Source organism: Nematocida major (assembly GCF_021653875.1).
Source record: "Nematocida major strain JUm2507 chromosome Unknown 2389, whole genome shotgun sequence".
NCBI classification, from domain to species: domain Eukaryota; kingdom Fungi; phylum Microsporidia; genus Nematocida; species Nematocida major.
The window spans coordinates 210,894-227,706 of NW_025952953.1; the positions used below are offsets into that span (position 1 = coordinate 210,894).

The following is a 16,813-nucleotide window of genomic DNA, read 5'->3' on the forward strand; positions in this document are numbered from 1 at the left end:
AGAATGAAGTACCTTGAAGAAGAGTCCACGGCAAATGCGGTGGGGGAAATACTCGAAGTGAAAGAAAGCACCCCAGGGCTGAATATTATGCTGGAAACGTACTCTCTAAAGATGACAAAAAAGGAGAGAAAGTGCAGCAGATCCGGGAAGTACAGGAGCATGTCCTCCATGATTTCGGCGGCGCTCAATTTGTTGTTTTCCGACTACGAAATCCGCGTGACTTTTCGGGAGCTGAAAATCATCTCCGAGGAGGAGTGCAAGGCAGATCTGACGAACAAATTGTTCACGACGGGAATGACAAAAAATTACCAGGAAATGTCCGACTGGATAGAAAGCGTCCTTGCCGTGATAAAAAAGTGTGCGGGCGACGACATCAGCATAATCAGAGTAAACATCCGGAGCGGGCCCTTTGAAAAGTACAACTGGAACGAGTGCATAGCCGCACACGGGAGGGCCCTGAAAAGGGTCGTTCTCTTCACGGTCCTGTACTCCTCCAGCGCAGAGTCTCCCCTGCTCTAGGCCTTACCCGCAGCGCAAGGCCACGCTTGCGCGTGAAGCAAATAGCAAAAGGCTGCCGCACTTTACCGGAGTGCACACTCCGGGCGCTGGCTCGTAAATAAACACTTACTTCCAACTACAGCACGCACGCGCCAGCCAAAACATGCGCATCTGTTGATTTTCAGCCTTTTCGCCCTAAATTATTTGCGGGCAGGCAGGTGAAAGGAGCAGATGAAGAACGAAGAGAATGAGCAACTTGGAGCTGTCTTTCCATTTTTCTTTTTATTCTTTATTTTTGCAAGTTTTGCAAAGAGTCCCAAATCGCCATTGCATGCTGGAAACGCTGTCTGTGCAGGAAATTATTCAATACATCTAACTAGTTTAAAAACTCTTCTATATTTATTTTCTGCATCTGCTTGGGCTATTCCGGGCTCTATCGCTTGTGGAGTTTTGGGTGGTCTTTTCTGACTTTCTCTGCAAGATTGTGTGCGTCCTGGTACCTTCGCTTGTTCTTGATTCGCGGGTTTCTTTGCTCGGGGTTTAGAGCAGTTCGCTTCTCCGTGTAGATTTTGTTCTTTTCCATCGTGTAGTTTATCGGCCGTCTTTCCTCTTTTTCCGGGAGGAGCAGGTCCTCCTCTGCCTCCTGGATGATGTTGGAGCCTGCGGGGGTTTCTGCCTTCTCGGCCTTTTCCATGAGGTCTATGTAGACGCTCAGCGTAATCAGCGTCTTTTTGATCGGGTGCCTCTCATCCAGCTGCTTGTACAGGATGAGGTTGAGGATGTAGCATCTCAGGAGGGACTCCTTCAAAGAGGCGTCTTCTGGCGTGAGTTTTCCGAGGGCGGCTCTGACCTCGTCCACGTTCTGGAACTTTAGCTCTTTGTATTTGTCTTGCATTCTCTAAAAAATTTTATGCTCGGCTCTGGTCCTAATAAGCTTCTCACTTTGAAGATCCCAAACACGGTCAGTGGAGATGTGGAAATACGCAGCTTCAAAAGCAAGGGCGTAGAGGGAACCGTGCTTCTGACGGAAAACAAGACTTTTCGAATCGTGTGCAGAGAAGACAGCAACACCTTCCTCGTGAAAGACGTTGATACGAGCGCTCTCTCCATGATAGAGATGTGCCTGGAGTGTGCTGAGCTAAAGTACGGGGAGAAAGAGATTATGGAGGTCCTCCCTGAAGTGTGCATCCCCACTGTAAATAACGCAAAAATGTACATTTCCAAGGAGAAACTGCTTTCCATGTACCCCATGACGGACGCCGAGTACAAAGAGATTTTCGTGCGGAACAGAGTCCTGCGCGTGCTCTCTTCTGGAACGGAGTATTTCTCAAAGACGTCAAAAACGTGCGCTGTTGAGGTGCTTCTTCTTCTGAGGAGTCTCTCGCTCAGCAAAGAAACCGAGTGCGTGCAGCAAATAGAGAGCGCCTTTAACGAAATACTCTCGCCCGTGCTCTTCCAGCTGGCGCATCCGTACGTGCGGGAAGGCGCCATTGACATAAAGTCCGTGCGGAGAGACGTGATAGGCCTCATCCGGGAAATTTCAAAGACCCCGGAGGAGTTCAGCAGAAACATAGACGTAAACTGTCTCGGAGAGTGACAAAAGAATAAAAAAAAAGCATCAGCGCAAAGGCGCCTGCTGAAGAGAAAAAATGCACTGCTTTTGCAAATGGATTTTCTGCTTTTATTTCTACGGGGCAGGAGCTGGGAAAGAGAGGGCTGCACTCTGTCGAGAGCCGCGTGAAGGAAATACGTGCATTTGAGCAAGACGCTGTGCGGAAGAACTCCTGCAGGCAAGCGGGAAGCCGAAGGCATCTGTTTATTTATCTGCTGGGCGCTGCCTCCAAAAGAGAAAGCACATGCATTAGATACGGGCGGGTGCACGCATTCTCAGACTCGCTGCAGGCGCACTCTGTGAACACTCTGTGAATATATACGAGAGAGCTAGACACGTCTTCAGTAACGGGGATGCTGTCGTTCCACATGTCGCTGCATATGGACAAGATCTCCTCCCGTGCCTTGACAATAATAGCAATTTGCAGCACTGAGTTGTACACGCACATGGAGTCGTGGGATCTCCCCCAAAAGAGCGAAAAAAAGACGCCTCTGCTGTGGCTCTTCCGCCACTTTCTGTATATGAGGCACGCCTCCACGGCCAGCTCTGGGAGCAGGACGTCGTTTTTGTTGAGGGTTCTCTCTATTTCTGTGAGGGGATTATTCTCCAAGTGGGTCACGGGGCTTTTGTCCGCGAATATGTACTCGTACTTTTTGAACATCTCATAAATAACTCCAAATATCATGCAGATGGACGCGTTGTTGTTCAGGAGGGGGTCTGGATACTGCTTCAGAACGAGGCATGCAAGGTACGACATTTTGTTGTAGTTTTTAAGGTTTAAAAGCACGGCGAAAGTGCTGTGTATCTTCACACGGTCGGTGATATTAAGGCGCGAAATCACAGTGGCAACTTCCAAATACCTTTCCGCCCACATGTTGGCGTTGCTGTTGTTTATGGCCTGCATGATTAGAAAGAGCGCCCGGTTGGAGAGGCGCAGCAGCCGGAGCGGCGTGATTTTCTCCAGCGCCGTCTCCTTGTAGATGCACCAGCCCTCCTCGTACTTTTTGAACCGAATGCACTTGTCCAGCATAGCCTCGGACGCCCCCTCCGTGCTTTTGCTCACGTACCATTTGTTCATGTACGCAGTCCAGTGGAACTCCTTGTACTTTCCCATGTACCAGGCCCTGACGGTGTAGAAAAGCGTCACAGCATCGCTTGCAGAGCACGCAGGAAGATCCCCGCCCTCTGCCGCCTCCTCCACAAGCTTCGCATACTTCTTGTCGATCTTCGGGGCAGGCCTGCTTGGGTCAACGTCTTTTTTCAGGCCCAGCGCATTTTTCAGGCGCAAGAATATGCGCATCTCCTTGCCGTTATCTGCATGCAGAGAGGCAACCAGGGCAAGCTTGTACACGCCCAGGTTTGGGCAGCTGCACTCGTCATACACGCCAAAAAACCGCTCAAACTCGCCCCGGCAGTGGAGCATGTCCAGAATGCAGTAGTAATCTCCAGGGCCCATCGCCCTCCGGCGGGACTCTGGCATTTGCTCGTAGATTTTGAAAGCCAGAGACTCAATGTCCTGCTCGCAGTTCAAGTCCAGCCTCCCCACAGGCGCCGGCTTAAACGTCCGGTCTATTTGCACAGCAAGAAGCACTGCGCGCTCAAAGTTGCATATTTCGCGAAATGGCAGGCTGCACTCCGAAGAGGGAGAGCCCGCGTGCTTTGCCCCCAAGCAGAAAAGAATGTTCGAGTATATGCATATCGCATGCGTGGAGGCAAAGTTCAAAGGGCACCCCTTCACAGGGCAAAAACTAAAGGCTGAAAATATATTTTCAAGTGGGCTTTTGCCCTCCCCGGGGGAGCTTTCCTGCGGGGCAGCACACACAGACGTATCGACGATCGGGGCTGGGGGCGCTGTGCTAAGCGAGTACTCACCAGAGCAGTTCGAAGTTTCTGGGGCCATGTGTTTTTTTTGCATATGGGTAAAACAATGGAAACATATGTATTTGTTACAGTGTGTTTTGATTTTGAAAATTCGATTAATTTTGGCGCAAGCAGATTAAATCAAGAAGATGGGGCTGTGCTTTCGTGCAGGGCGGGCTTGCTCAGAGGAAAGAGCAAGTGCCTGCAGCGCAAACACCCGGGCGTGCTTCAGAGCGTGGAAAGGCCTGTCAAACGCACTCTGCGCCGAACTCGGGCCGGGCCTGATTCCCCCTAATTAAAAACAGGGCATTTTCAGCGCAGATTCCAGCTTTTCTCGGCAGGAAGTGCAGCCTTTTCTGGGCATTCTGCATGGGGCAGCAGCTGCATATAAATAAAAAACAAGAGAAAAATTCTATGAGAGAAGAAAGCATGGACAGAACCAGTGCAAATCCTGTGAAAGAGGACAAGAAAGAAGAGCTGCTAGAGATAGAGAAAGCCATGCATGCCCTGTGGAGGGAGAGAAAGGACTACGAGGTGGGCCCTGAAAAGGGCCAGAAGAAGTATTTTATCACGTTCCCGTATGCGTATATGAACGGAAAGCTGCACCTTGGACACATGTTTAGCTTCAGCAAGGCGGACTTTATGGCGAGATTCAAGAGGGTGACAGGGCACAACACGCTCTTTCCGTATGCCTTCCACTGCACGGGGATGCCCATTAAGGCCGCAGCAGACAAGCTGAGGGACGAGCTTGGCGGCGTCAGGAAAACGGGGCAGTCTGAGATCATGCGGTCCATGGGGATTGAGGACGTGGAGAAATTCGTCGATGCAAAGCACTGGCTTAGGTACTTCCCGGTGGAGGCGCAGAAGACGCTGGAGCTCTTTGGGGCTGCTGTGGACTGGAGGCGCTGCTTCATCACCACGGACGAGAACTGGCTCTACGACTCGTTCATCTGCTGGCAGTTTGAGAAGCTGAAGAAGCAGAACAGAATCTCCTTTGGGAAGCGGTATACGATATACTGCCCGAAGGACAACCAGCCGTGCATGGACCACGACCGGCAGGCCGGGGAGGGAGTGCTCCCGCAGGAGTATGCCCTTGTGAAGCTGCCTGTGACTGTCCGCGGGGAGACGCACACGATTCTCGCTGTGGAGAAGGAAAAAGACGGGAGAAAGTCGGGGCAGGACAAGTACAAGTGCGTGGTAAGCACGTCGATAACGTACAAGGTCGTGGAGGTGGACGGAGAGAAGCTCGTTCTTGCCGAGAGCTGTCTTGCCAACATGCGCGCCCAGAACTACACGCTGAAAGAGGTAGGCGAGATGGGGGGAAGCAGCCTCGTCGGAGGAAGGCTTTCGTACAGAGGAGACAGCCTGGAAATCGAGGGGACTTCTGCAATGGGCCTGCCTGCGTCCAAAATTGTCGTGTCCAGGGTCGCAGGCGCCGAGAAAGTTGACAAAAAAGACGTTATTCCCCTCGAAAAAATATACCCTGAAATCCGGTACTACGAGCCAGAGTCAAAGGTTGTCAGCAGGTCGGGGGCGGAGTGCATTGTCGCCCTTGTCGACCAGTGGCACATCAACTACGGGGAGGACTCGTGGAAGGCCCTCGCGCAGGAGTGCGTTGACAGCATGAACATCACGCGAGAAACAAGAGAAGCCCTGAACTTCGGGCTGGGCTGGCTCAGCAAGTGGGCGTGCAGCAGGAGCTACGGATTGGGCACGAATCTTCCGTGGGACAAGCAGTACGTGATTGACTCCCTGAGCGACTCGACTATATACATGGCATTCTACACGGTAAAACACCTTCTGTCAAAGGACATTTTTGGAGAAGAGCCGCTGGTTGACAGAGACGCAGTGAACTACGACTTCTGGGAGGCAATTTTCGGAGACGGAGATGTCCCAGAGAGCGTCCGAAAGCACCCTTCTGTTGTGAGAATGCGGGAGGAGTTCGAGTACTTCTACCCCGTCGATTTGAGGACGTCTGCGAAGGACCTCACAAACAACCACCTGCTTTTCTTCGTTTACAACCACGTCTCGCTCTTCAGGAGGGAGCTCTGGCCGCAGAAGATATTCACGAACGGGCACGTTCTTTTGGACAACGAGAAAATGAGCAAGAGCACAGGAAACTTCCTCACGGGGGAAGAGGCCATTGTGAAGTTCAGCGCAGACGCAGTCAGGCTCACGCTGGCCTCGGGCGGAGACACAGACCAGGACAGCAACTTCTCGCAGCAGGCGTGCAATGCAGCAACGCTGCGCCTGAGCAAGCTGAGCAAGAGCCTTGCCCAGGCGCTTGAGGGCGTTAGGTTTTCGTCGCTGCAGAAGAAAATAGAGGAGCTGGAGGCATCCCTGAAGGAGGAGCTTGGGCTTGAATTTACGGAGGACTCTTTTATGTTTAACAGAGTGCTCTCCATAAAGAACAGCACGATAGACGCGTTTGAAAACGTCATGTTTAGGGAGGGCCTGATGCACGGATTCTACGCGCTTGAGCCGCTGATTGAGCAGCACAGCCGCACTTCCCAGAACAAGAAGCTCATCCTGTACGCCTGGCTCGTTTTCGCGGCCTTGAACTTCCCGATTGTCCCGCACGTGACAGAGCACGCCCTCATGCGCGCAACGGAAAATCCGTTTGTGGCTTCGGAAATCCTGAGGAGGTCCGAGGTCGCGCAGAGCATCGTGGAAATGGGCGAGTGGATCGACAAGGTCATTGCGCACACGAAGAAGACCCTTGCCCGGCAGAAGAAGAAGCAGGCCGTGGGGAAGGTGCAGCTTGTTTTTCTGAAGGACTTCCTGCCGTGGCACAGGAAGGCGCAGAGCCTCACGCAGGAGGAGGTGAAGGAGAGAGGCCGCGAGTGGAAGGAGCTTGGGGTGACAATCCCGGAAGTTTTGCAGTATGTTGCAGCAAAGCCAAAAATACTCGCAGGGAGGGCGCAGGCCCTGCGTCTGCTTTTGGAGAGGCTCCGGAGGGAGTTTGAGGTCGACTCGGTTTCCGTGGAGGAGGGCGAGGAGGGCGGCCTGGACTTGCCGAAAGTAAAAATACACGCGAAATAAATATTCTTTATTCCAAATTATTTAAATATGAATCAGAGACCGAAAAAGGAGCGAACTGGCTTGAAGGCGTTTAGCGCCATGATACTCTCCATTCTGCAGAAAGAGAAGTCGATCGAGTACACGAAAGTGGCCGACATAATCATGGGCATGACGGAGGGAACTGGCGACGACAAAAACGTGAAAAGGCGAGTGTACGATGCGCTGAACGTCATGTGTGCGGTGAATCTGGTTAGAAAGGAGAAGAAAATGGCGTATCTTTCGGACAACCAAATGTGCTCGTGCGAGGACGAGGTGGAGAGGCGCCTGCTGAGCTTGGGGCAGTCGATAGTTTCCGCGTCGAAGCTCCGGGAGCGGGTTGAGGAGAAAAAGAAAGTTCTTGAAGAGACGATAAAAAGAAAAGAGCTTCTGATGAAGCTGATAGAAAGAAACAAAAAGCGAGAGTACTTGGAGGAGAAGGAAAAGCTGCATCTTCCATTCATACTGATAAGCACCCAGAAAAAGTCCCGCATAGACTGCGAGACAAACGACAAAAGGTCGTACTTTAAGTTCATATTTACAAGCCCGTACAGAATACACGAGGACGTGCACGTGCTGAAGCAGATATTCGGGGAAAAGGAGAGCGCGTTCATACAGGAGAGAGAGGAAAAAGCCCCTGTGGAGCGCCCCCAGAGCGAAAACATCCCGGAAAAAGCGCCAAATGCTGCCGCGTGGCTGCCCAAGGACGCAATGGAGCGGGCCACGCCTGGAAGCCCAATTGGCTCCAGCTACATCTTCACAGAGGATGACGACTGGCTGAATTTGTACAACTTCCTGAACTAAGCAGAAGAGGACTCGCCCTATGGAGAGGCGCGCGTACTGCGCATGCTGTGTGGGCGGCGCTCTTGGAGAATCACGTGAATGTAGACAAGAAGCACTCCGCGCAGAACAGCGAAGACGTAGAGAGCCCCAAAAAGTGCCAGAAGAACGACATAAAGAGCAAACATGCACGGGGTATACACAAACACACGGCGCAGAAAAACAGGCTAGGCCTTGCATAGTGCACTCTTTTTCGCCTGGGCAGTAAATGAACTAAAAGAACACACGAAGCACTGCCTGGGGAAAGAGGCACCGTAGGAAATAAAATTGCTAAACCCAGAATTGCGTCTGCAGAAATGCAGCCCAGAAACGTCTTCGGGCGTTTGGTGTTTCACGTTTGCAGCCATATAAGTGCACTTTTTTGCAGGCCCTTGGCGGCGCCCGCTGCACGTTTCCATGGCGGCAGGGCGCTTCCAGCCTAGTGTTTTGAGGGCTTTTTCCTCCCTGCGGGCCCTTTTTTCGCGTGTTTTTGCGCATAAAGCAAAGCCGCTTGGCTGCAATATTTTTACTTATGGGAGAGTACAGGGTGGTCAGCATTTTGGACATAACCCAGCCTCTGCTGAACCACGAGGAAACGGGGAAAGTTCCCTCGGTGTGCAAGGCCGTCGTGGAAAGGACGGAGAACAGCAAGAAGCAGCACGAGATTGTATACATAGAGACGGAGGGCATAGAAATAGGGGTGGGGGCCGTCTTCACATATGCGAGCACAGGCGATCAGATAATAAGGCTATCCAAAACAAAAATTCAGAAGAAGACTCGGTACAGGGTAGATAACAGCCTCATTGGAGCACTGCTATCTAAAACAAAAAAAGTTGACACATAATGATAGCAATTGGTTTTACATAGTAAATATAAGCAGAGAGGGGAGGATGTGCATATGAAAGTGCTAAAAGTATTTCTAGGCATGTTTGTTGTGGTTTTCAGATATAGCACATGCTCGTACTTAACCGACGACTGCATCTGCGTAGAAGGTGCCTCAAATGGGTTTTTGCTGAAGAATAGCGGGAGCGCCTTGTCCGGGGGCGCAGCGCTGAACGCGCAAATGCTCTCCCCGATTGCGCTCAACATCGAGGCAGCAAAGCAGTCTACAGCGGAAGTGTGCTCGTGCATACCTGTTGCGGTTGAGACAGGCGCTTCGCAGGCACAGTATGTCTCGGCGCAGCCCCAGTATGTAGCAGCCTCCGTACAGCCGCAAGTAATACCAGCTGCAGCTACGCAAATAGTAGCTGCGCCAGTTCAGGCAATTCAGAGCGCACAAGCAGCCCAAATTGTTGCGGCCCCAGCAGCAACCCAATATGTTGCAGCACCTGCACAAACAGCGCAAATTGTCGCAGCACCTGCACAAGCAGCAACCCAATATGTCGCAGCGCCTGCACAAGCAGCAACCCAATATGTCGCAGCGCCTGCACAAGCAGCTCAATATGTTGCAGCACCAGCACAAGCAGCTCAAATTGTTGCTGCACCTGCGCAAGCAGCGCAAATGGTCGCAGCACCTGCATCAGGAGCCCAGTACGTTGCAACTGGCGGCGCTGGGCAGATGATTGCAGCTCAGTCTGTAAAGGCAGCGCCTGTTCTGGTGCATGCAGCGCCGGTAGCTGCTAGTGTGGTGCCAATCAGCATGAATGCCATCCAGGCTGCGCAGGTTGCAAAGATGCAGAAGAGCGGCATTATCCTGCAGGCTGCCGAAGCTGCAAGCCTAAACAGCGCAAGCCAGGCCGACAAAATGGCGCGTGCTGCTGTGGCAGTCACTGAAATGGGCGCCACGCAGGCAAAGCGCGCCAAGGAAATGGCAGCAGTTGCGGCAATGGCCCATTTGGTGCACCAAGAAAACACGAAAGCCGCCATAAACGGATACAAGGCCCTGCAGAAAATGGGAGCTGCAACCCAGCAGGTGATTGCTGTTGGGGGCGTGTCTTCTATAGGGGGAGGCATGCCTGTTGGAGGAATAGCAATGGCTCAGCCAACGATAGCAGTCGCTCAGCCGACGATGGCAATAGCTCAGCCGACGATGGCAGTCGCTCAGCCTGCAGTGTCTGTTATGGGGGCAAGCCCTGTGCTGGCAGGTGCTGGTGCCGTTATAGCCAGCGCAAACGCAGCCTTCCAAAGAACAGAATCGCCCATGGTCTATGGGGTAATATCATCGGGGGCAGCTGGCAGGCAGTGCATCTGTCCGCCCATCTACGAAGCACCAGCGGCTTTGAACGCAGGCGAGGCAATAACAGAAGGAGGCGGATTTGGGGCGAAGCTGGCAGCCAGCCTTGCATCGCGCATCATCTCTGGAGCTTCGCTGGAGGAAAGCGGGACGGAGGCGAGTGCGCTCTGCGTAGAAAAAATAAAGTCGGTGCAGGCATCCCAACGGGTGCAGCAGATAGTTGCATCTGGGGAGCTTACGCCTTGCTTAGACACGATTGGAAAGTCATCCCTTTTAGATGGATTAGTCCTGTCTAATCTTGTATGCTATTGCTAAATAAAAACCAAATAGACCATTTTTGTGCTTGTGGCTGCCAGCTCACAAATATTTTGAAAGTGCTTCGCGCCGTCGCACACAAAAATAAACAAAAAGCTGCACGCCCTGCCGGGCTGGGCACAACTTGCAATGTTTTTTTCGCTCGCAGAAATTGCTGCCTGGAAAGCTTAAGAGGCACCTAAATTTATTTTGGCGTGCTGCGAATTTATACTTTTGCAGATAGAGGCTGCAGCTGCCGTCTTTGCGATATTAAAAACACCCTGCAAGAATCCATGCTGTGCTCGCAGTAAACATGCAGAAATATAGAGGGTGTGCTGCTCCTGGGTGTAAAGAGGTTCATCAGATGTGCATTGGGTGTTTGTGGGGTACTTATGGGGTGTTTGTGGGTGTGCGTGCAAATTTTTAATGGAAAGCGCGTATAGCATGCTGAGAGCGCTCTTTAGAGAGCAGGGCGGCCCAGGAGAAAATGCAAAGAATGTGCAGCTCCTGCAGGGAGACGAGAGCATGCTGGAGATGGAGAAGAGGGTAGAAAAAGAGATTTTAGCTGGGGCCTTGGACAGCATTCCCATAGAGTGCTGTACATGTGTTAACGGAAAGCTGCTGGTGGCGCAGTGTGGGAGCGGATACATTGTGCTCACAGACCCGATGAACACAGTTCCACTCGACGCTCTATGGAGGGGGGCTGCGGGTCTGGCACAAAGGGCAGAGCTGGCGCCGCTTCGTTACGGGGAGGGACTATACGCAACTAAAGCGCGGACGTACAGGCTTCAGAAGAGATGCCGGCACGGCCGAATGGAAGCCCCGAAAACAGTTCCCGCGGGGGCAGAGGCTGGGGGCCTTTACTATTTGGAGTATCTGCTGGCAGCGTCCCTTATGCAGCTGCTGGAGGGCGAGGAGAGCGTGTACATTTCGTTCAGTGGGGGGATAGACTCTTTTCTGTGCGCCACCATGTGCTGCAAGCACGTCAAGGGCAAGAAGATATACTTGATAAACAGCTGCTTTTCCAGCAATGGGCGCTTCCAGTCGAGAGACCGGGCGGCGTCAAAGGAGTTCTACACCCGAATTTTGGAAACATACGGGTGCCGAGACAGGTGCTTCCTTGTGGAGAACGATGTCCATCGGGCAGAAATTCTTGAGCAGAAAGACGCAATACTCGAGATAACAAAAGGCACCACGATGGACTTCAACCTGGCGGCGCTGCACTGCTTCACTGCCAGGCGGGCGAGACAGGAGGGTGCCTCGCTTGTTGTCACAGGAACTGGCGGAGACGAGCTGTTTCTCGGGTACTCTCGCCATAGAGAGGCTGTTTCTTGCGTGGCGGAGGAGGGTGCATGCGGAGACTGTGGAAGCACCACCGAGCGCCTGCAGCAAATGATAAAATCCGACGTGGAAGGCTTCTGGGAGACAAACTTGCACCGAGACTGCCGCGCAGGGATGGCGGGCTCTGTGTCGTATGCATCTCCGTTCCTGATTCCAGAGGTGTACGCGCATGCGCTGAGGTCTGCCAGCCCTGCAGGCGTGGGCAAGACCCAGCTAACAGACATTCTGCACAGGGAGTACCCAGGAATAGTGCTGAAGAAGAAGTTGGCGGGGCAGTACGGCTCGGGGATATCTGATGTAATTAGAAGCATCTGGTGCCGGGCGCCCACTTTGTGCCGAAACAACGAATGTTTGTCTCTGGAGTGCGCGCCTGCTGCGCGTCCAGAGCGCGGCGCAGAAGTTCAGAGATGACTTGGAGCCCACCCACACTGCGCCTAAGGGGCATAAAGTGCATGGAAAGCAAAACATTGGCTTTGGCCGCGCGCGGAAAACTGATTTCTGCTCTATGGCACGCCCCGGCAAAGTGTGTGCATCTGTGTGTGAAAGCGCCATGGTGTGTTTTGCCTTTTTCCGCGCGGAATAGGGAGGCCCGAAAAAGCCCGATTCAGCATGAAACCTTCTGCCTCAGGTTTCTATGTTTCAAAATGCGGGCAATTGGTGCATTTTACTACGATCTCTAAAACAAAAGTATATAATTCTGAATGAAAGGATATCTAATGAAAAAATACCAAGCATCAAAGAAGGTAATTCTAGGAACCGCATGCATAGGGCTGTTTTTAAGCAAAATCTATGCAGACGCGGGGGCAGCAATAGGCGGCGGGGGGGTGCTTGCATTTGCGCAGACTGACCCGAATTGCTCGCCCAGTTTCATGAACGGAACTGGGTTCATGAACGGCATGGGAGTGAACGGCATGGGAGGAGCCTCTCCGCAGTTTAAGATTGCTTCGCCAACTCTTTGCATAAAGGAGGGAAGACAAAACACAAATTTCAAGCTGAGTCCCCAGATGAAGAGGATGTACAATAAGTCGGCCATTCTGTCTCTGTTAAGGCTTCCTGAAACAGAGTGTAAAATAGGACAAGTAAGCCCAAAAACCCAGGCGTGCTTCCTGTTTAAAGCCATCCAAAGGAAGGCCAAGACGGCTGCCACAAACTTAACTTTTTCAAAAAACGCGATTTTCCTAGAGGTAAAGGGTAAACTTGTATTGATGGTTACGCTAGAGAGGTTCGAAAGCACGATGAAAACGGTCAAGAAGCGTGTTCCTCTTTCCAAAGTAATCAAGGCGAACAAAAAAATAACCCTGAACGAGTTTGACGACATCCTGAATAAGATAGGAAGCTCAGCTTCTCTTTCCAAGAGAAGCAAGTGTGCAGAGTGCCTCAAAACGCTTCACAACGAGCTTTCTCTTGGAGATGTTGAGTGTGATGTGTGCAATGATGTGGCTACTATTCCTATTTCAGTTTAATGCTTTGGACATGCTCTTCATTTAGCCCCTAGAAGTATCAGGCCTTAATAAGTAACTTTTCTGCAAGGTAATAAACCATAGTTCAACTTCACCAATTTGCTTTCTGGTGGTGCATTTATTGTTGTGCGATGTGCTCTTAACATGCATTTATCCGTCATTCTGGGGGCTTTCTTCGGGCTTTTTCCCGCCCGCGCCCTCCTCCTCGTCTTTTTTCTTTTCTTCCTTGTGCCCCGCCGGCGTGATGGAGTAGTCAACCCGGATGGCTGCGCCGTTGAATATCTGGTTGGTGAGGGTTTCCTTCACCTTTGCTGCGTCCTCCACAGTGTTGAAGTACACAAACGCATACCCCTTGCTGTATCCTGTATATTTGTCTAAAATCAAGTCCACCTTCGTGCTTTGAATGCCCTCGGCTTTTTCTGCAATCCAATGTTTCAGCTCCTCCTCTGTTGTTTTTGTGTCGAGCCCAAAAATGCTAAGTATGTTTACAGGCACCGGATCTATTGCGCCAGGCCTTCTTCTGTAGTATGCCCGCGGCCGGTAGTCGTTGTAGTGCGGCCCCCACGACCGGTCGTTTCTCATGTGCGGCCTTCTTGGATACGGGTCGTAGTTTGCGCGAGGGTCCCGCCTGTACGAAGGATATCTATTGGGCTGGTACATTGGAGGCGCATACGACCTGTATCCTCTGAAGTAGCCATTTCCACCGTCCGGCCCGTCAGAAGTTCTGTACGGATACTCCTCGGGCGGACCTCTTTGCGCTGGGCGATACGTGCGCCTTCTATGCTTGTTGTACGGGGGCCTGTAGTCTCTCCCGTCGTCCACCCTGGGGTCTCCTCGCTCGGGCCGAGCCTCTGCTCTCTCAGGCCTCGGCTCTTTTTCGGAGCTTGGGCCTTTTTCAGTAGGGGGGCGTGGGTTTTGTTCTTGGCCTGGGTTCATTTCAAATTAAAAAAAGTAAAAATAAATAGCTAAATCAGCATCTGCGCTTTCAGCTCTTTGATAATTCTTCGGGCACTTTGCGTTCCATCTCTGGCGATTCGTTCGGCATGCTCATGCGCTATTTTCTGCACAACTTTTGTCTCGAATGTTTGCCGGATTTTGCTCGCTATTTTTGCATAAAGCCGCCCGTCGGAGGAGACAAGTGAATTCATAATGCCACCCACCATCATTTTGATTGTTTCCCGCACTTTTGCGGGCTTTGCATGGCCTTGCGAGGCACGCCTTCGTGCTCTTTTCAGATTTTTTAAAAGAGCTTTCAGCGAGGCCACGCCAGCCTCCAGCATTGCGTCCTCAACAGGCAGCCGCGCCAGAGCCGCGTGGTACTTCTCGAGCATGAAGGAAAGAATCCGCGGAGGCCTCTTCAGCGCAGGGAGTATGCACGAGTAGATAAGCATCCCGATTCTTTTGGACTTGTCAACTGCCAGCTTGAGAACATACCCAACCAAGAGGCGCTTTTCGCGCCTGCTCATGTGCATTTTTAGGCTCCTTGGCGCAAACTTCGAAATAGTCACCGACATAGGAGCCTCCCGAAGCACGCCCCCGGTCAGATTTAAAAGCAGCGCCCTGCCCTCCGCATACTCGCGCACCAGGAGGTAGAGCGCGTCAAGCCTGGAGTGCGCCCCTATGTCTCCCAGAGAGGGGTCTACAGTGTAGCACTCCAGCAGCTGAAACAAGATGGCTTTCACGGCCTTGGCAGACACTGTTTTTTTCTGGGCAAGCAGATACATGCAGGCTGCGTACGCAGGGGACGACTTGCACACAGAGGCCCGCGGGCATTCCATGCCCGTTTGGGATATATTCTGCAGAAGGGGGCTGCGCGCCACAACCAAAGACAGAACAGTCGTTGGGGTTTTGGGCGCTCTCTCTATCCCCATGGCAGACAGCTCGGGCGTGCTTTTGTTTTTCTGCACAATTCTTAGGACGTGCAGCGCAAAGAGGTTTTTGCGCATGCAGTGCAGGAGCAGCGCCTTTGCAACCGGCAGGCGCAGGCCCACCCTTTGCACGGCCTTAAGCGCAAGCCGAAGAAGCTCCAGGTCTATCTGCACAAGCGAGGACAGGGCCTTGGGCTCAATGCAGAGCAGCGTCTCCTCAAGCTTGCGCGTGTTTCTGAAATGCAGGAATATTCTGAGCGCAGCCACCTTGCTGAATGTGTCTGCAGCGTCCCATTGGTAGCTTGCCTCTCCTGCGTATACTTTCAGCTGGGCGCCCTGCTTGACCAGAAGGGGCGCGCCCTCGGAGATCAGCACGTCCGCATACTCCGACAGCAGCTTCCTGCTGACTCTCCCAAACCGGAGGATCTTTTTTATTTTTGGAGAGGGGCTTTTTAGACTGTCAATTATCTCCAGCGCGCGCTCGTTTGGGTGGTGCCCGAAGTACTCCACAAGCAGCCCAACTGCCGACTTTCGTGCGTCTGCAGTGCGCGCAAACAGCGACAGGATAATCAAAAACGGAAGCTGCCGAGTGGACCCAGACTGCCCCATCCCCCACAGAACCACGAACAGCCCGTTCAGCACTTTTTCGTTTGACAGCTTCACAAGATAGCTTTTCACGATCTTCAGCGCGCGCTTTTCCGCCTTTCTGTCGTGTGTTCTATATATGTGTATGCCCACAAGAGCAAGCATGCCGGGGGACCACACCGGGTTTGGCATCACCTTTTTGCTGTCCTCCTTCAGCGCTGCAAGCGTGTTTTTGATCAGGCTCCCGGCATTTCCTGTTTTGAGCGCGCAGTTGATCGCCTTTATTTTCACAGCGCTGTTTGAGTCTCCAATCATCGCGACCGCTCTGTTGTAGTACTCCGCGCTGTGCTCCTGCTTTGTCTGCGCCACAGCCTTTGCCAGGCTCAGCACGCACATTTTCACTATGTACGACGAGCTGTCTATCCCCTGCACTTCCCCGTGCACCTGGGCTGGCAGGCTGCTTCCCTTCTTTATGCTGTATGCTATGCTCTTCAGGCCCAGCGCGAGGTTCACATCCATGCCTGCAATGTGCACTGTCCTTTCGTGCGACGCTTCTCTGATCTCGCAGGCCTGCATGCTGACCAGCGCGACTTCGGCGGAGCCCTCCGCACCTATACATATGGTGCCCCTGTCTGCGCGCGCCCGAATGAGGCCTATCACTTTGTGCAGGTCGCCTGTGGGATAGAAGCCGCCCTGCTTCTGCGCCAGCGCGCGTATTATTTCGTATGTGGACTCTTTCATTCTAACAGAAAATGGGTTGCTCAGAACGCTTTTGACTTTTTCTAAATACGCTTGGTCTGCTTGCGCCATATGAAAATAAAATATTTCCGCTGCTTCCATTAAAGCCGTGCATTTTCTGCCACGCCGTGCTTTTATTGGGCAAAATTATACGACTGCTTCCGCGCTGCCTAAGCGTCTTTGCCTTCCGGGCAGGCTTCAACGACACGGGCTGCACCAGAGCAGGACAGCGCGGCACGTCTGGGCGGTCGGCAGCTGGAAAAGAGCACAGCAAGCAATGCGAGCCTGCGCGCGAAAGAGTGGCTCCCAGGCAAGGCTTTGGAATTCACTAATTTGGCAGAAAAGTCTAATATATGTGCAAAAAGTGTTTTTATTTTCTGATACCACCACGCAGGGTTGATTTGCCTAAGACAGATCAACGCGTCCGTGCAAAGGCGATAGACTGGGCGCTGCCCCAGAGGGCTGCGGGCCAGACTTGCCTTCTGCAACTGGCCTGTTTGTGGCAGTT

At 52.5% G+C, this 16,813-nt stretch overlaps 12 protein-coding genes across 12 annotated transcripts; 8 read left to right on the forward strand and 4 right to left on the reverse strand.

Annotated features, from left to right (window-relative positions):
• Nucleotides 1–3: 3 nt before the first annotated feature.
• On the forward strand, nucleotides 4–519 carry NEMAJ01_0820 (uncharacterized protein; the record flags this gene model as incomplete). Its single annotated transcript, XM_047914658.1, has 1 exon — nucleotides 4–519. One exon carries the CDS (start codon nucleotides 4–6, stop codon nucleotides 517–519), a length of 516 nt encoding a protein of 171 aa, XP_047770615.1.
• Nucleotides 520–931: 412 nt separating this feature from the next.
• On the reverse strand, nucleotides 932–1,393 carry NEMAJ01_0821 (uncharacterized protein; the record flags this gene model as incomplete). The annotated part of the gene is made up of 1 exon (XM_047914659.1): nucleotides 932–1,393. The coding sequence occupies one exon, from the start codon at nucleotides 1,391–1,393 to the stop codon at nucleotides 932–934; it is 462 nt and encodes a 153-aa protein (XP_047770616.1).
• A 15-nt stretch (nucleotides 1,394–1,408) lies between these two features.
• Nucleotides 1,409–2,095, forward strand: NEMAJ01_0822 (uncharacterized protein; the record flags this gene model as incomplete). Its single annotated transcript, XM_047914660.1, has 1 exon — nucleotides 1,409–2,095. The coding sequence occupies one exon, from the start codon at nucleotides 1,409–1,411 to the stop codon at nucleotides 2,093–2,095; it is 687 nt and encodes a 228-aa protein (XP_047770617.1).
• Nucleotides 2,096–2,318: 223 nt separating this feature from the next.
• NEMAJ01_0823 (uncharacterized protein) lies at nucleotides 2,319–4,025 on the reverse strand (the record flags this gene model as incomplete). Its single annotated transcript, XM_047914661.1, has 1 exon — nucleotides 2,319–4,025. One exon carries the CDS (start codon nucleotides 4,023–4,025, stop codon nucleotides 2,319–2,321), a length of 1,707 nt encoding a protein of 568 aa, XP_047770618.1.
• A 314-nt stretch (nucleotides 4,026–4,339) lies between these two features.
• On the forward strand, nucleotides 4,340–7,012 carry NEMAJ01_0824 (leucyl-tRNA synthetase; the record flags this gene model as incomplete). Its single annotated transcript, XM_047914662.1, has 1 exon — nucleotides 4,340–7,012. One exon carries the CDS (start codon nucleotides 4,340–4,342, stop codon nucleotides 7,010–7,012), a length of 2,673 nt encoding a protein of 890 aa, XP_047770619.1.
• Nucleotides 7,013–7,039: 27 nt separating this feature from the next.
• Nucleotides 7,040–7,831, forward strand: NEMAJ01_0825 (transcription factor Dp-1; the record flags this gene model as incomplete). The annotated part of the gene is made up of 1 exon (XM_047914663.1): nucleotides 7,040–7,831. The coding sequence occupies one exon, from the start codon at nucleotides 7,040–7,042 to the stop codon at nucleotides 7,829–7,831; it is 792 nt and encodes a 263-aa protein (XP_047770620.1).
• Nucleotides 7,832–8,378: 547 nt separating this feature from the next.
• On the forward strand, nucleotides 8,379–8,690 carry NEMAJ01_0826 (uncharacterized protein; the record flags this gene model as incomplete). Its single annotated transcript, XM_047914664.1, has 1 exon — nucleotides 8,379–8,690. The coding sequence occupies one exon, from the start codon at nucleotides 8,379–8,381 to the stop codon at nucleotides 8,688–8,690; it is 312 nt and encodes a 103-aa protein (XP_047770621.1).
• Nucleotides 8,691–8,771: 81 nt separating this feature from the next.
• On the forward strand, nucleotides 8,772–10,334 carry NEMAJ01_0827 (uncharacterized protein; the record flags this gene model as incomplete). Its single annotated transcript, XM_047914665.1, has 1 exon — nucleotides 8,772–10,334. One exon carries the CDS (start codon nucleotides 8,772–8,774, stop codon nucleotides 10,332–10,334), a length of 1,563 nt encoding a protein of 520 aa, XP_047770622.1.
• A 405-nt stretch (nucleotides 10,335–10,739) lies between these two features.
• NEMAJ01_0828 (uncharacterized protein) lies at nucleotides 10,740–12,065 on the forward strand (the record flags this gene model as incomplete). Its single annotated transcript, XM_047914666.1, has 1 exon — nucleotides 10,740–12,065. One exon carries the CDS (start codon nucleotides 10,740–10,742, stop codon nucleotides 12,063–12,065), a length of 1,326 nt encoding a protein of 441 aa, XP_047770623.1.
• A 290-nt stretch (nucleotides 12,066–12,355) lies between these two features.
• NEMAJ01_0829 (uncharacterized protein) lies at nucleotides 12,356–13,117 on the forward strand (the record flags this gene model as incomplete). The annotated part of the gene is made up of 1 exon (XM_047914667.1): nucleotides 12,356–13,117. One exon carries the CDS (start codon nucleotides 12,356–12,358, stop codon nucleotides 13,115–13,117), a length of 762 nt encoding a protein of 253 aa, XP_047770624.1.
• Nucleotides 13,118–13,264: 147 nt separating this feature from the next.
• On the reverse strand, nucleotides 13,265–14,050 carry NEMAJ01_0830 (transformer-2 protein; the record flags this gene model as incomplete). Its single annotated transcript, XM_047914668.1, has 1 exon — nucleotides 13,265–14,050. The coding sequence occupies one exon, from the start codon at nucleotides 14,048–14,050 to the stop codon at nucleotides 13,265–13,267; it is 786 nt and encodes a 261-aa protein (XP_047770625.1).
• Nucleotides 14,051–14,079: 29 nt separating this feature from the next.
• On the reverse strand, nucleotides 14,080–16,377 carry NEMAJ01_0831 (uncharacterized protein; the record flags this gene model as incomplete). Its single annotated transcript, XM_047914669.1, has 1 exon — nucleotides 14,080–16,377. One exon carries the CDS (start codon nucleotides 16,375–16,377, stop codon nucleotides 14,080–14,082), a length of 2,298 nt encoding a protein of 765 aa, XP_047770626.1.
• Between the last annotated feature and the right edge of the window lie 436 nt (nucleotides 16,378–16,813).